The sequence below is a fragment of the Panthera tigris genome, chromosome X (genome assembly GCF_018350195.1).
Source record: "Panthera tigris isolate Pti1 chromosome X, P.tigris_Pti1_mat1.1, whole genome shotgun sequence".
NCBI lineage: Eukaryota > Metazoa > Chordata > Mammalia > Carnivora > Felidae > Panthera > Panthera tigris.
Window position 1 is genome coordinate 127,598,212 of NC_056677.1, and position 15,657 is coordinate 127,613,868.

General features: G+C 35.8%; 1 protein-coding gene across 1 annotated transcript in view; it reads left to right on the forward strand.

Annotated features, from left to right (window-relative positions):
• VAMP7 (vesicle associated membrane protein 7) overlaps positions 1 to 13,469 on the forward strand; it is a 57,565-nt gene extending 44,096 nt beyond the window's left edge. The window contains exons 6-8 of the mRNA XM_007091211.3: positions 6,909 to 6,976; positions 9,545 to 9,637; positions 13,226 to 13,469. Coding sequence (XP_007091273.1) covers positions 6,909 to 6,976; positions 9,545 to 9,637; positions 13,226 to 13,294 — 230 coding nt within the window. The 3' untranslated portion in view covers positions 13,295 to 13,469. The remainder of the gene's footprint in view (positions 1 to 6,908; positions 6,977 to 9,544; positions 9,638 to 13,225) is intronic.
• Positions 13,470 to 15,657: the final 2,188 nt, after the last annotated feature.

Here is a 15,657-nt window from a genome sequence, read left to right on the forward strand (position 1 = left end):
TAGTAGCCTTATTTACAATAGCCAAACTATGGAAGCAGCCCAAGTGTTCATTAATAGATGAATGGATGGATGAAAATGTTAGACACACAGGAATATTATTCAGCCATGAAAAATAATGAAATCTTTTTATTTGCAATAACATGGATCAATCTAGAGTATAGTACTGAGTTAAATATGCTAGTCAGAGAAAGGTAAATACCATGAGTTCAATCTTGTATAATTAATGAACAAAACAAATGAACAAAGGGAAAAAAGAGACAAATCAAAAATCATACTCTTCATTATAGTGAACAGAAGATTAACAGTGGGGAGGTAGGTGGGGAGTGGTGTGAAACGGGTAAAGGGGATTAAGAATACACTTATCTTGATGAGAACTGAGTAATATATGGAACTATTGAATCACTATATTGTACAACTGAAGCTGATACAACACTGTATGTTATTTGCTGGAATTAAAATGTATTCATTCATTCATTCATTTATTTATGGTGCAAAAGGTGACCCATGGGCAGAAAGAGCTACATTGGGGTTGTGAAGAATGGTTGGTTTTATACTATGGAGTTGGGGGGGGTGTACAGTCAAAGGGGAGGCCTCCAGAGGGACTTTGATATGCTAAAGAGGACTCCTAAGATACCTGAGGCCTTGCTATTGTCAAGCTAAGGTTGTTTTTCCCTCTAGCAAAGCATTAACATTAGGACCATAGGGCGTTCCTGGAGAAATGCTATGCTTGCTTGCCTTAAGTATCTGTCAATGGGCTGCAGGTTATAAGGAAATTTAATTTTACCTGCCATCTCCTTCTTGCCTTTGTTCCTCCTATCACTGTGGAGGGGCGATACTGGGTCATATTATGTCACCCACTGCAGTAAAGCTATAGGGGCATTTTTCATGGGCTCCTATATCCAAAATAAAACCTGTACCCCCTTCACAGGAAACTAATGAGCAAACTAATGTGCCTTCTCATTCCTGTGAACCTGCGAAAGACATCAAACTTCTCTTATGATGGTTGTACCTTTCTTTTTCATTCTCCTTTCCCCAATTTATACTAATAATTCCTTCTTAAAATGGGCCGTTCAAAAAGATCATCACAGACATTTGGATTACAAACCAGAAAAACCCTTCTGATTCCTGCTGTTTGTTCCAACTCCCATTTGAGGATGCTTCAAGCCTGACATCTAAAAAACTTTTCACTGGCAGCACTGGCAGACCCTGGGTTTGTAATTTGCTCTGTTATATATATATATACACACACACACACACACACATATATATATATATACACACACACACACACACACGTATATATATATATATATATATATATATATATATATATATATATGGAAAGCCAGTGAACCATGTTGGTATGTAATATATATACTATATATTAATCTATATTTTTCTTGTTTCTATAAATATGCCTTTTACTAATTACCTGATTGTTTACTAAACAAAACAGTCTATATGATGGCTAAACACCACCTGTCACACAGTTAAGGCCTTAAATGGCTCTCAAAGTAAAATTATATTATTAAATACTGAAATAACTCAAATGCATAAAATTATTTTAATTTAAAAAATAAAGGGGTACCTGGGTAACTCAGTCAGTTAAGCGTCCAACTCTTAATTTTGGCTTGGGTCATGATCTTACAATTGTGGGATCAAGCCACGCATTAGTCTCCTTGCTGAGCACAGAGCCTGCTTAAGATTATTTCTCTCCCCCTGCCCCTTTCCTCCATTTGTGTGTGCTCTCTCACTCACTCACTCACTCACTCGAAGGAAGGAAGGAAGGGAGGGAAGGAAAGGAAAGGGAAGGAAGGAAGGAAGGAAGGAAGGAAGGAAGGAAGGAAGGAAGGAAGGAAGGAAGGAAAAATAGAGAAGGACCCATATAAATAAAATCAGAAATGAAATGGAAGTAATCACCAACACCAAAGTAATAAAAAGGTTATAATAGACTACTTTGAAAAATTACATGCCAAGAAATTGGGCAACCTAGAAGAAATGGATAACTTTCTAGAGACGTACAATATTCCAAAACTGAATTAAGAAGAAAGAGAAAATCTGAAAGACCAGTTACTAGTAACAAAATTAAATCAGAATTAAAAACTTACCAAAAATTAAAAGTTCAAGACCAGATGGATTCACAGGGGAATTCCACCAAACATTTAAAGAAGAGTTAGTACCCATTCTCCTCAAACTATTCCAAAAAGTAGAAGAGGAAGGAAATCTTTCAAATATATTCTATGAGGCCAGCATTACCCTGATATCAAAACCAGACAAAGACATCACAGAAAAAGAAAACAGGTCAATATCCCTGATGAACATAGATTCAAAAATCCTTGACAAGATATTAGTAAACCACATCCAGCAATACGTTAAAAGGATCATTACCACAATCAAGTAGGATTGATAATGGGGATGCAAGGATGGTTACACATTTATAAATCAATCAATGAAATACACCATATCAACAAAACAAAGGGTAAAAATCATACAGTCATCTCAATAGGTGGGGAAAAAGCATTTGACAAAATTCAATATCCATTCACTATAAAACTCTCAGCAAACTGGTTTTAGAAGGAACATAATTCAATATAATAAAGCCATATGACAAATCCACAGCTGACATCATGGTCAATAGTAAAACTTGCAGTACTTTTCCTTTAAGATCAGCAATAAGACAAGAATGTCCACTCTCGCCACTTTTATTCAACATAGTACTAGAAGTCCTAGCCATAGCAGACAGTAAAAAGAAATAAGTGGCATCCATATTGGTAAAAGAAGAAGTTGAGCTGTCTCTTTGCAGATGACATGATAGTATACATAGAAAACCCTAAAGACTCCACCAAAATGTACTAGAGGTAATAAATTCAGTAAAATTGCAGGATACAAAAATAATACTCAGAAATCAGTAGTTTGTATGCTTATAACTAAAGTAGCAGAAGGAGAAATTTAAAAAATTCCACTTGCAGTTGTACCAAAATAAAATAAATAAAATACAGTAAAATACACTACCTAAGAATAAATTTGACCAAGGAGGCAAAAGCCTTGTAATCTGAAAACTAGAAAAAGGTCCATGAAAGAAATTGAAGACAACAAAAGCAAACAGAAAGCTATTATCCCATGCTCATGGATTCGAAGAATTAATATTGTTATAATGTCCATACTAGCCCAAAGCAATCTACAGACTCAATACAATCCCTATCAAAATACCAGTAGTATTTTTCACAGAACTAGAACAACTAAAACTAAAATTTGTGTGGAACCACAAAAGACTCCGAATAGACACTCTCTTTAAGGAACGGTGTTGAGAAAACTGGACAGCTACATACAAAAGAATGAAACTGGACCACTTTCTTTAACCATACATGAAAGTAAACTGAAAATGGGTTAAGGAAATAAATGTGCAACCTGAAACCATAAAAATCCTAGAAGAGAACACTGGAAGTAATTTCTTTGACATTGCCTTAGCAACATTTTTCTAAATAGGTCTGTTGAGGCAAGGGAAATAAGCAAAAATTAACTATTGGGACGGCATCAAAATAAAAAGCTTTTGCATAGTGAAGGAAACCATCAACAAAACAAAAAGGCAATGTACTTAGTTGAAGATATTTGCAGATGACACATCTGATAAGGGTTTAATATCTAAAATATATTTTAAAAACTTGTACAACTCAACGCCCCAGTCAAATAACCTGATTAAAAAATGGGCAGAAGACCTGAATAGACATTTTGCCCTAGACAACTAGATGGCGAACAGACCCATGAAAAGATGCTCAACATCACTCCTCATCAGGAAAATGCAAATCAAAACTACAATGAAATATCATATTACATCTGTGAGAATGGCTAGTATCAAAAACACAAGATACAACAAGTACCTGTGAGGATGTGGGAAAAAACCCTCCTGCAGTGTTTGTGGGTACATAAATTGTTACAGCCTCTGTCCAAACAGTATGGCAGTTCCTCAGAAAATTAAAAATCGAAATACCATATGATACAATAATTGCACCTCAGAGTATTTACCCAAAGAAAATGAAAACATTATTTGGAAAAGATATGTGCATACCTATGTTTATTCCAGAATTATTTACAATAAGGAAGATATAGAAGCAAGCTAAGTGCTCATTGATAGATGAATGGATAAAAATGATGTGGTATGTACATATAATGGAATATTATGCAGCTATAAAAAAGATATCTTGCCATTTGTAACTACATGGATGCAGTTAGAGGGTATTATGCTAAGTTAAATAAGTCATACTGAGAAAGACAGATACCATATGATTTCAGTCATATGTGGAATCTAAACAACAAATGAATATATCAAAAAAGCAGAAATAGCCTCATAAATATAGACAAAAAATTGATGGCTGCAAGAAGGGAGGATGGTGTGAGATGGGCAAAATGGGGAAAGGGGAGTGGGAGATACAGTTATGGGAGTTAACAAGTCATAAGGATGAAAGGTAGAGCATAGGGAATGTAGTCAATGATAGTAGTATATGGTGACAGATGGTAGCTACACTTGTAAGCAGAGCATAACAAGTTGAATCACTGTGTTGTGCAGCTGAAACGAATGTAACATTGTGGGTCAAGTATACTCAAATTTAAAAATTATAATTATTCAGTCTATTATAACTGTTCAAATTGTCTGTTTCTTCTTGAGTCTGTTTTGATGGTTTATGTCTTTCTAGGAATTTGCCCATTTTATCTAAGTTATCTAATGCATTGACATACTCTTATTCGTAGCATTCTCTTAGGATCCCTTTCACTTCTGTGAAGTTGATAGTGATTATTTCAGTAATTTGAGTTGTCTCTCCTTTTTTTTGGTCAGTTTATGCAAAGATTTGTCAATTTTGTTGATCTTTTCCAAAAACCTATTTCTGGTTTCACTGATTTTTCTCTAGTGTTTTTCTCTACTGTGTTTTAAATTTTTCTGTTCTAATTTTTATTTCCTTCCTTCTGTTAGCTTTGGATTTAGTATGCTCTTCCTTTTTCCAATTCATTAAGGTAGAAAGGTTATTAGTATGAAATCTTTTTTTCTTATTCTGCTCAGGCTACTATAAAAACATTACTGTAGACTGTGTGGTTTAAATAACAGAAATTCATTGTTTCACAATTCTGGAGGCTTGAAGTCCAAGATCAAGGTGCCTTCCTAGTCATATTCTACCTAGTCAAATTCTGGTGAGAACTCTCTTCCCAGATTGCAGATGGCCCCTATCACTATGTCTTAACATGGTAGAAAGTAAGACAGAGTAAGTTCTTTGGTGTCTCTTCTTACAAGTGTACTAATCCTACCATAAGCCCTCATGGCCTCATCTAAACCTAATTATCTCCTAAAGGCCCCTATCTCCAAAGCCATCACATTAGGGGTTAGGGGCTTCAATATATGAATTTGGGGGGATATGATTCAGTCCATAACATTTTTCTTCTTTTTAATGTAGATGTTTACTGCTTTAAATTTCCTTCTATGAACTGCTTTTGCTTCACCCCATAAGCTTTCCTTCTGTTACTGATTTTTAAATATCATTCCACTGCTAAGTCCAATAGGTGACACCCCCCCCCAGGTAAGTTTCCAACCTGTGCTCTTTTCCCTGTAGATCACAGTTTCCTCTTTTTTTCATATCTCATAATTTTTTGTTGAAAACTGGATGTTTTAGGTAATGTATCACAGCAACTCTGGGTACTGATTCCCATCCTCCAGAGTTTGTTGTTTTGTTGTTTATTTGCTTAGTGACTGGGCTGCACTTTTTCTTTGAACTTGAGTTCTCCTACAGTGTGCAGCCTCTAATGTCATTTCTCAGAGGGAATAGCCTTGAGCGTATGCAGTCACCCTGGAATGACACAATCCTCTTCGAGTGTCTCTTTTCCTAATGTCCCTGTCAGGCTGATAGCTGGTCTGCCTCTGTTGTTGTCACACCCAGATGTCAGCCTCCACTAATTGCAGGCTAATTGCTGTATTCTTTGGTAAGAGGTCCCCCAGACATAAATTACTCCAGTGTAATCTAATAAAGCTTCCAATAGAGCTTCTGCCCTATGTGTGGCAGTAGGTGAAGGAAAGGAACCCAGGCCTATCAGGTGTGCCTTGCTGGAACAGAGCTTTTGCATTATGGAGCTAGGGGTAGCGTGGGATAGGAGGAGAAATGTTAATGACTTGTCCCTTGTGGGGAGAAAGCATAGCCTTTGACTGGGACCTGGAGGGAAAGAGAGCCTCCTGGCTTTACTTGCCAGGACTAGAACTTCTGTGTCAGTGTGCTGAAAGATGGGGCAGGTCATGGTTCAAATGCTGTAGACTCACTGTTTTTACTAAGAATTAGTTAATTTTCTTGTGTATGTTTCTCCCATTTGCGGTATGCCCGTAGGACACTTTAAATGGTGGTAGCTGTGGTTTGTTTTCATAATTTTTCAAGTTATAGTTGTTTTGTTGGAGAGAGCATCTGTGGAACTTCTCACACTGAAATTCTGGAAGTGTCCAACTCTCACTCATGTTGAGGGCTCCATTTTTGAAAACTCTCAAATCATACCCTTAATTTAGAGCTTTACAAACTATAGCCTTTGGATCAAATCCACATAAAGTTTCATTGGAATACCATCATGCCCATTTGTTTACATATTGTCTATGTCTGACAGAGTTGAGTAATTACTCAACAGAGTAATTACTGCAGCAGAGACCATCTGCCCCAGAAAGCCTAAAACATTTAGTATCTGGCCTTTTACAGAAACAAAATCTGCCAATCCCTACTTTAGTTGGTCAGCTTTACTAAAGTCTTTTATTACTTAAAGGTGCTCCTGTAGTAAATGAGTTGTCAAGAATACCAACTACAATTAAAATCATATTTGTCTTAAAAACAAAAATAGAAGATTTATAATATAAAATGATATTTACTGGGTTTTTTTCCCAACATTTTCAGATTTGGTAGCTCAGCGAGGAGAAAGATTGGAATTATTGATAGATAAAACAGAAAATCTTGTGGATTCGGTAAGTATGGGATATGGTAATATTTTTTCAGGGTCTAAATAAAGTAGAGAAACTGTGGTTGATGGCTAACATAATAGGGAAATATGTTAAATTTAATAATTTGCAATTTTTTTTTCCTTTCTAACCTCCATTATGTGATAATGTTGTGATGATGAGGATAATAATGAGGTATAGGTATAGAATAAAAGCCACAAGCCATTAGAAGCCATTAAGAAAATTTTGGTTTGGGGAATATACTCAATATACAGTATGGAAACAGTTTTGTAAAGCTTTAGATTGGTGCCTTTATAATTTAGCTCAGCAGCATATACCAGTTTCTATACATTTTTGTGAAACATGAAACAAATATGCAGGCCAGTTGTGAGCCAGCATGAATCATGAAAACTGAACAGTTCAGTCTCTTTCTTGCTGACCATGGCAGCTTGAGCCTTCATTGTATCAAGCAAGAGTCATTTGATATTGGGAAGGGCCAATGAGCCCTACTTATGCTACAGTTATATGTGTCTTTGCACTTTCCATCCGGAAAGTGGATGAAGGTTTTGAGGAAAAGATGATAGATATACAGTGAATAGATGTGAGTAGATGGAGGGCAGAGATCAGTTAAATTTTAGGTCTACACAATTACAAATTTAAATATAGAGTAGTTTACACCTTGAAATGGATCAGTAAGTAATCATGTTTATTCTTACTGGCAGCTAGATCATAGTGGTTAGGAGCACAAGCTCCACAGTCAGGATGCCTGGGATGAATCACATCTTTGCCACTTAGTAGTTTTGTGATCTTAGGCAAATTACTTAACCTCTCTATGCCTCAGTCCTCATCATCTGTAAAATGGAGATGTACCTCATTAAAGCAGATAATGCATGCAAAATGCCTAACACAGTATCTGGTGCAAAATAAGAGTTATTTCAATGTTTACTGTTACTGTTAGTTTTATAGAGACATCTATTAACAATAGTTCTTAGGAGGATAATAGTTTTATTTCAGTCAAAGCACATGGAAATTGGAGGAAGGGCGGTACCATACAGCAAGTCAGAATACCAAGTTTTTATAATGGCTCACTTTGTCACCCATTGCTGTGGGGCAAAGAAGTATCTGATTCCAGATCTGCAGACCAAATTCTTAATCTATGAAGATTGCCCTATATTTAGCTAGAACAGTCTGTGTTTGGCCAGTGTTAGTATAGTTTGTACTTTCCAAATAAGTCTTTAATTTTGTTGGCTGCGTGACCCGGAATAACGAAAGATACTAATTAACTAACAGAGGTCTCTCTTTATGGAGGAATAACCTATATAGGATAAAGTGCGGCAAGTGTACCATTCAGTAGTCTTACACATATATCTATACCTATGTAACCACTGCTTATGTCAAGATGAAAAACATTTCCAATACCTCAGAAAGCTGCCTCATGCTCCTGCCTATTAATAATCCCCAACAGAAGTAGCCATTTTATGACTTATTTCACTCTAGATGATGTTTTGCTTGTTTTTAAATGTATAGAAATGGATTCATATGTTATATACTGTTTTCTCTCTGGCCTCTTTCACTATTAGGCCTATGAGATTCATCCACATTGTTGCACGTGGTAATAGTTTATTTTATTGTTTTATACTATTCCATTGTATAAATTTACCTACCACAATTTGTTTATCCATGCTCACCTGTTGGGATTCCATTCTAATTCTAGATTCTCTATTTTGTCCCATTGATCTGTTCATTTTTTCAGCCTTTTTTCTTTCTGCATTTCATTTTGGATACTTTCTATTACGTTTCTTTTGTGGTTTGTAATCTGTTATTATTCCCTCCTCATATATTTTTTGTCTCTACAAGTTTGATTTGGTTCTTTTTTAGATCTTCACATGTTTCCTTTGCAGATGCATACTTTCCTCTACCTTCTTGAGTATCTGAAGTATATGTATAATTGAAATGTTTCTTCCACTTTTGGTGAACTTGAGCATACAACTTTGTTTGGTATATACCTAGGAGTGGAATTGCTGGGCTATTAGGGAATTTTGTTGTTCGGTTGTTTTAAACTGTTTGTGTCCTGATGGGAATTATTGAGAAGTCACTCTTGCAGAAGAAAATGGATAATGGATGAAGCAAAGTTCCTTGGGTTTTGGGCCTCATACAAGTAAATACATAACCTTCTTGTGGAAATTGAACAGATTTTTATGGCTCAAATCCCACGATTATATTAGGCAGAACAGGCAAATGTGTTTGCAAACAACTGACTTAGAGGGAACCTTTCTTACTGGAAAAGCGTAAAGAGGGAAAGGCTTTCACACTAGCAGGAAGAACCACTTCTGATGCTTGGCACCATGCATATTACTTTGGTGGAGAAGAAAAAGGGGTGAAGCTTTTCCAGTGGGCTCATACTGCTTACTGTATACCTGGCAGAGTCCTGCTTCTGAGAACTAGTGATTATGAATGGCTAGTCTCTACCTGTGATGATAGTAATAAATTCTTGATTCAACATGATTAATGAAAGTAAAATGTTTACAGAAATTACTACAAATCAGTTATGCAGTCAGTGCCAGGGATCAAATAATTCATGTTTTTTTCCCCTAGTCTGTGACCTTCAAAACAACCAGCAGAAATCTTGCACGAGCCATGTGTATGAAGAATCTCAAGCTCACTATCATCATCATCATCGTATCAATCGTAAGTTTTTGGCATTATAGTGTGTTACTTTATTTTTCAAACTTTAAGAAGTTCGAAGCTGGAATTCTTTCTCAGTTGTTAGCACTCTGAAATGAGCTACATATAACTTTCCGTGGTAAGACACATGAGCAAGAAGAGGCTTTGCTATGAATTCACTCCAAAATATTCTACTTACATCTCATCTTGCTATTGAGAATGTTTATATGTAAGGAGTCATGCAAGGCATTCCAAATATTCCTGGATATTTAATGTTTTTGTTACTACTGAAATGGTGTTCTTTTAAAATTACATTTTGTGGGGCGCCTGTGTGGCTCAGTCGGTTGAGCCTCTGACTTCAGCTCAGGTCATGATCTCACAGTTCGTGAGTTCGAGCCCCGTGTTGGGCTCTGTGCTGACAGCTCGGAGCCTGGAGCCTGCTTTGGATTCTGTGTCTCCCTCTCTCTCCTTTTGTATTTAAAAAAATACATTTTGTAATTGACTCCATATTTTCTAATTACATTTCTATTTTCTAGTTGATTGCATGTTCCATTTCTTTATTTCTCTTTTCTTTTCTAATCTGTTTTTGTGTCTGGCAACTTTCCATAACTCTTATTAGTTATAGTAGTTGGTCAGTTTATTCTGTATTCTGATTCTTCTGTCAGGAGTCAGCAAACGTTCTGTAAAGTGCCAGGTAGTAAATATTTTAGGCTTTTTAGGCTGCATGTAGTCTCTGTCACATATCCTTTTTTTAAAAACAAACCTTTAAAAATATAAAAACCATTCTTAGCTCACAAGCCATGGGCTGTAATGTGCTGGCCCCTGCTATAGGTAAATTATGATACCATCTGTTAATAATTTCAACCTCATCAAATTTATACATGCACATTATATATAATTCTGTGTAATTACATATAAGTATGTATACATATATATATATATAATTTAAAGTTACTAGCAATGTGGAATAATTATGCTGTCAGTGGCATCTTTAGTTTCTGGTTTTAATAGGAATGCTTCTAATATTTCATTTTTAAGAGTAATAGTAATGAATTCTTGTTAGATTTTTATTTTCAAGTTAAATAATTTTATTTTTGTTTCTAGATTGCCTAAAGTTTTAGTCAGGAATAGGCATTTAATTTTGGGAAATGATATTTCTGTTCCCAATGAATTAATAATATGACTATCTACATTTAATATTAATATAAAGAATTACATTAATAAACGTACTTAAAATTATCCTTTCATTTCTGGGATAAAATACTAAGTGGCTATTATGTAGTATTCCTTTAATGCATTATGAGTTCTGTTTCATAATGTTTATTTAGTAGTTCTCTTATCTAGTATTTCTCTTGTCTATAAATATAAATGAGTCTATATGCTGTTCTCCTTTTGTAACCCCTATGTAAAAATAAATTGGACCTCTCTGAACTATCCTAAATGTCTGGTAACCATTTTAATATGCTTAAACTCCTTTTTGCATTGCATTCTGAAAGAATCATTCAGTTCACTCTTCCTGCAAGTTAATTTTCTTTTCAGCTCTCTTCATTCTATGTATTTATTTTTCATAGCCATGCTTTAAATTTCTAAGAACTCTTATTATTTTTAGTATAACTTTTTTTTTTCCATGGAATTGTCCTTGTAACAGATGTACCATCTCCTTGAATTTCTCCGGATATATATTAAGATATGCATCACAGGGAAGTAGCTTATGCTATGGTGGGAACGGCTAGGCAAGTTCAAAATCCTCAGGGCAGGCTGTCAGGAAGGGCAGGCTGGACCTCTGGGGCAGGAACAAAGCTGTAATACACAGGCATAATTTCTTCTTCATCAAGGAAACCTCAGCTCTGCCCTTAAGGACTTCTAACTGGTTGATTTAGGCTAATTCAGATTATGTAGGATAATCTGCTTTACTGAAAAGCAACTGATATATGAGCTTTAATCACATCTACAAAATACAGTAACACCTAGATTTGTGTTTGATTGGGTAACTGTGTGCTGTAGCCTAGCAAAATTGACACATAAAACTGACCTTGGAGAAAAATAGTTATGTTTATCTCTAATGGGTCTGTTATTTTTATTTTAAGAGCTATTTGGAATCCTCAATAAATTTTAAGAGTATAAAGAGGTTCTGAACCAAAAGTTTGAGACTTGCTGCTCTCAGGAGAGTGGGAGGAAGATGCTTTACATTGAAGGTAGTTTGTGGCTGGGCAAAGCAGCCTTTCTCCCTATCCTGTTGCCATTTGCAGAAGCCCAAAGTTAATTCTGAGCAGATTCCTCTGAATCAGCTCCACTTTTCCTTGACCCCCTGTTGAAAGACCTCCAGTTTAGATAGCTGGATCTACCTAACAGAGAAGGGCAGCCATCGATCTGTTGATGTTCTACTGGAAATTGTGCCATGGCCTTGAATGTTTCCTTGCTCAGGATACTCAGGTGGCACATTCTAGGCTCCTTAGTTTAGCCTTCTTCCTTCTGCTTGGGTCTGGGAATTTAGATTGATTTATAAAGCTAGATTATTGTTAAATTCAGACTGTATTTATTGATTACTTACTACATGCATAGCACCGCTCTTAATGCAGTATCAGTCTTTCCCAAAAGCTGTTGTCACCTAATATATTGTACTTTAGCTTTAAAAATCCTTATATTTCGTCTGTAGCAAATAGTCAACTTCATGTCAAATTGGAATATCTGTGTGTGTGTGTGTGTGTGTGTGTGTGTGTAGAGTTTAAACTATTCATTAATAGCCAGAATTTGCTATAAACCATCCCCCTCCCTGACATTTATAGAGTAGGCAAAAACACTCTGCTGACTTTTGGAAGTGAGCATGGAATTCATAAATGTATTTTTTTCCAGGCACTGAGTAATGAAATCAGCCACTTAAAGATCTCAAAAAAGTTGAAATTTAAAGAAAGACAAATGACTAAATTAATGCAGTGAACCTAATTTTTAAAATAAATGTATCTTTGGAATTTAGTAATGTGAACAAGCATATACCATTAAAAAATCATACTTTAAAATTACAATACAGTTAAAAAGCTAACACATCTACAATAGGACTAGTGTTTTTACTGTTACTTGTATCGTCAGCTTTCCTTTGATTCGGTAATTGTAATTATATCATTATTCACTAAAAGTTTCATAACATTCTTGCTCATAGATTATGTAGATGTAGAATCTCTCCTTATACTTTTAAATATTTCTAGTCATCCTAATAATGAAAAGCAATGCATGTGTAAAACCTAAAAATGTGCTCATAATAAAATCACACTTCAGAATTATGATAATTTGCGATCTTGATAATTAATGATGTTTCATGAGAGTTAACTCATGTAGCTTGATTCTGCCTGGTTCCTAGTGAAGAGAAACAACTCCAGTGCTTTCTCTCCCAATGAAGAAAGTATAGTGGAATTCAAACGTGTGAGAGCTATAATAAAAAGGATCATTTTAATTCCCCTTCTACCTTTGAAAATACTTGGTTGGTGTATTATATTATTACACAACTGCTACTGTAATGGAACTAATATCTGTTAATAGGTTTTTGCTTTGCTTTATATCTTATTTATGAGCCTATGATAGATTCAAGAAAACAAATTGCCTTCCCTCTCCCTCTAGGTGTTCATCTATATCATTGTGTCACCTCTCTGTGGTGGATTTACATGGCCAAGTTGTGTGAAGAAATAAAACAAGGAAAAGTTATCATTAACCAAGGATATGAGAGAACAAGGAGTTAAAAGCAATCCATGTGATTCAAGCCTTTGAATACTGACAGATGGTGTCTGCCAGTCTCTTCAACTCTCTTCTATTTCTTTTTTTTAATCTTGTTGTATGCTTCCAGATTTATCTTTGTCCAGTTTATTCCAGTGCACTTCAGATTGAACCATTTATTGCAGCAGTAGCCTTAAAAAGGCTTTTGTTTCTTTAGTTCATTAACTAGAGTCATCTGCTTAGAGAAACATTTTTGTTTGCAATTGCACAAAGCTATCACCAAGGTAGAAACCACCAGTCTTAAACACTGTCTACTAAGACTTTGGATGAACTTTGTTTGTGCACACAACAGTATTCAAGAGAAAGCATTGCTAACATCTCATCCTAATGTCTTTTGCTATTGAAGAGTTTTAGGTGCTTGAAAACAATATAAATGGAGAATTGTTGTTACTTGGGGAATTGTAATTAATTTGTCGGTGCTGCTTGTTTCCAGGAGCCCATGCAGGTAAAGTTTTAAACATTTTCTTTCAGTCATATGGGGAACATTTTGCTAGCCCATTAGAAACACACAGATGTAACCTTGTCCTCCTAGTATTCACTTTCAGGAAGAAAGTTTTAACCATTCACAAACTTTGCAGAGCTTGATATCCTCTCTTTCCCCCATTGCAGTTGATTTGAAAAGATGATGGTTTAAATATTGTTGAAGGTTGTGGTTTTTTATATATTTCTTTCTCTTTGGTGGATAATTAGGGCAATTGTACGGTTAATAGAATGGGTAGTATAGGAGGTGGAAAGGCAAATTCTTCTGGCTTACCAGAGAAAAATAAAAGAACCACAGTGGATGTGCTAGTGTTTTAGAGATGTATGAAGAGGAGGTAGTGTGGGTAATTTTTTCCAGTCTGGGAGAAGCCCAAACTGAATATAGTCAACTGCCAACTCTAGGGTTTGGGTTTGACTGCTGTTGAATACTAGTTTTAGTATCCTTTGTGGATTAATAAATTCTCTAATCTGACTAGTTTTGAAGAATTCTTTTGTGAAACTTGAGAGTAGACATTATGGTGTATAGAAACATTATCAGAAAGTTTAACATCCATTTAACTGCAGTGTGGGAAAACTGGAGTGTGATCATACTGCTTTGGCTACACTGGCATCTGTTAGCTATTATGTAGTTTGGTGTGTATCTGAAAGGACATTTGCTGCCCTAAATCTAATTGCATTTATTTATCAATAAATGCCAGTAAATGGAAATTATATTACATTTGACTATTTTCCAAATGAAAGAACAATGTAGTCTGTAAAACCTAGCCATCTGTGTAATCCTAGTCACGTGCCTTGAATATATACGTGTCACATAATCTGACTCATGCTACCTGTTCTTCCATCTGCATACACCTTTTCGTTCATGCTCTCTGATTCATTTCTTTGACATATACTTTAGGCCCACTGGGACTCTTCGTGATCACACATAGCACAAGTGTTTCTTGGTCTTCTTTATCAACACTAATGCCTTTTAATTACATCAGCATTTCCTACTGGAAAACACATTTCTTCCAGGAGAACATTTGGCATTCCTGAATAATAATTTCCGAATGTCTTTAATCCAAAGAAAAAGACTTAAAAGCTTATTTCCCTTTCTTATACACACCTGAGTAAAAATGATGTGCATGTTTTAGGGATAAATTACTTAACTGTTCATTGGTCTATTTATGTATAAGAATGCTTTTGAAAGCACATATCTTGTTTTAAATGACGCACAAATTGAAGGCATTAATAAAATTTAAGACTACTGCAATGAGCTTTCCTCCTTGAATCTAATTTCGTCTGATGACGTTTTATCATAGTTCACTTATGCTAAAAATACATTAAGAATTGTGGCCCGGGAAGAGTTAAGATGGCAGAGTAATAGGGGGACCCTATGCTTGCCTCATCACTTGAGCACAGATAAATATCAAATCATTCTGAATACCCAAGAAATCAATCTGAGGACTTAGAGAACAAACTGCACAACTAGTGGGAGAAAAGAGGCCACACTGAGGAAGGTAGATGTAGAGATGGGATCTGGGGCAGAATAGAATCATGGGTGCTGCAGAGAAGCAGAACCCCTGATTAGGGAGAGAGGAGAGAAGGAGAGTGAGAGTGCATGTGCAGTGCACAAGGTAAACAATTCCCCAGGGGTGCCTGGGTGGTTCAGTGGGTTAAACATCTGACTCTTGGTTTCGTCTCAGGTCATGATCCCAGGTTATGGGATCAGCCCCATATCAGGCTCCGTGCTGAACATGGAGCCAGCTTGGGATTCTCTCCCTCTCCCTCTGCCCCTCCCTGCCTTGCGTGCTCGCTCG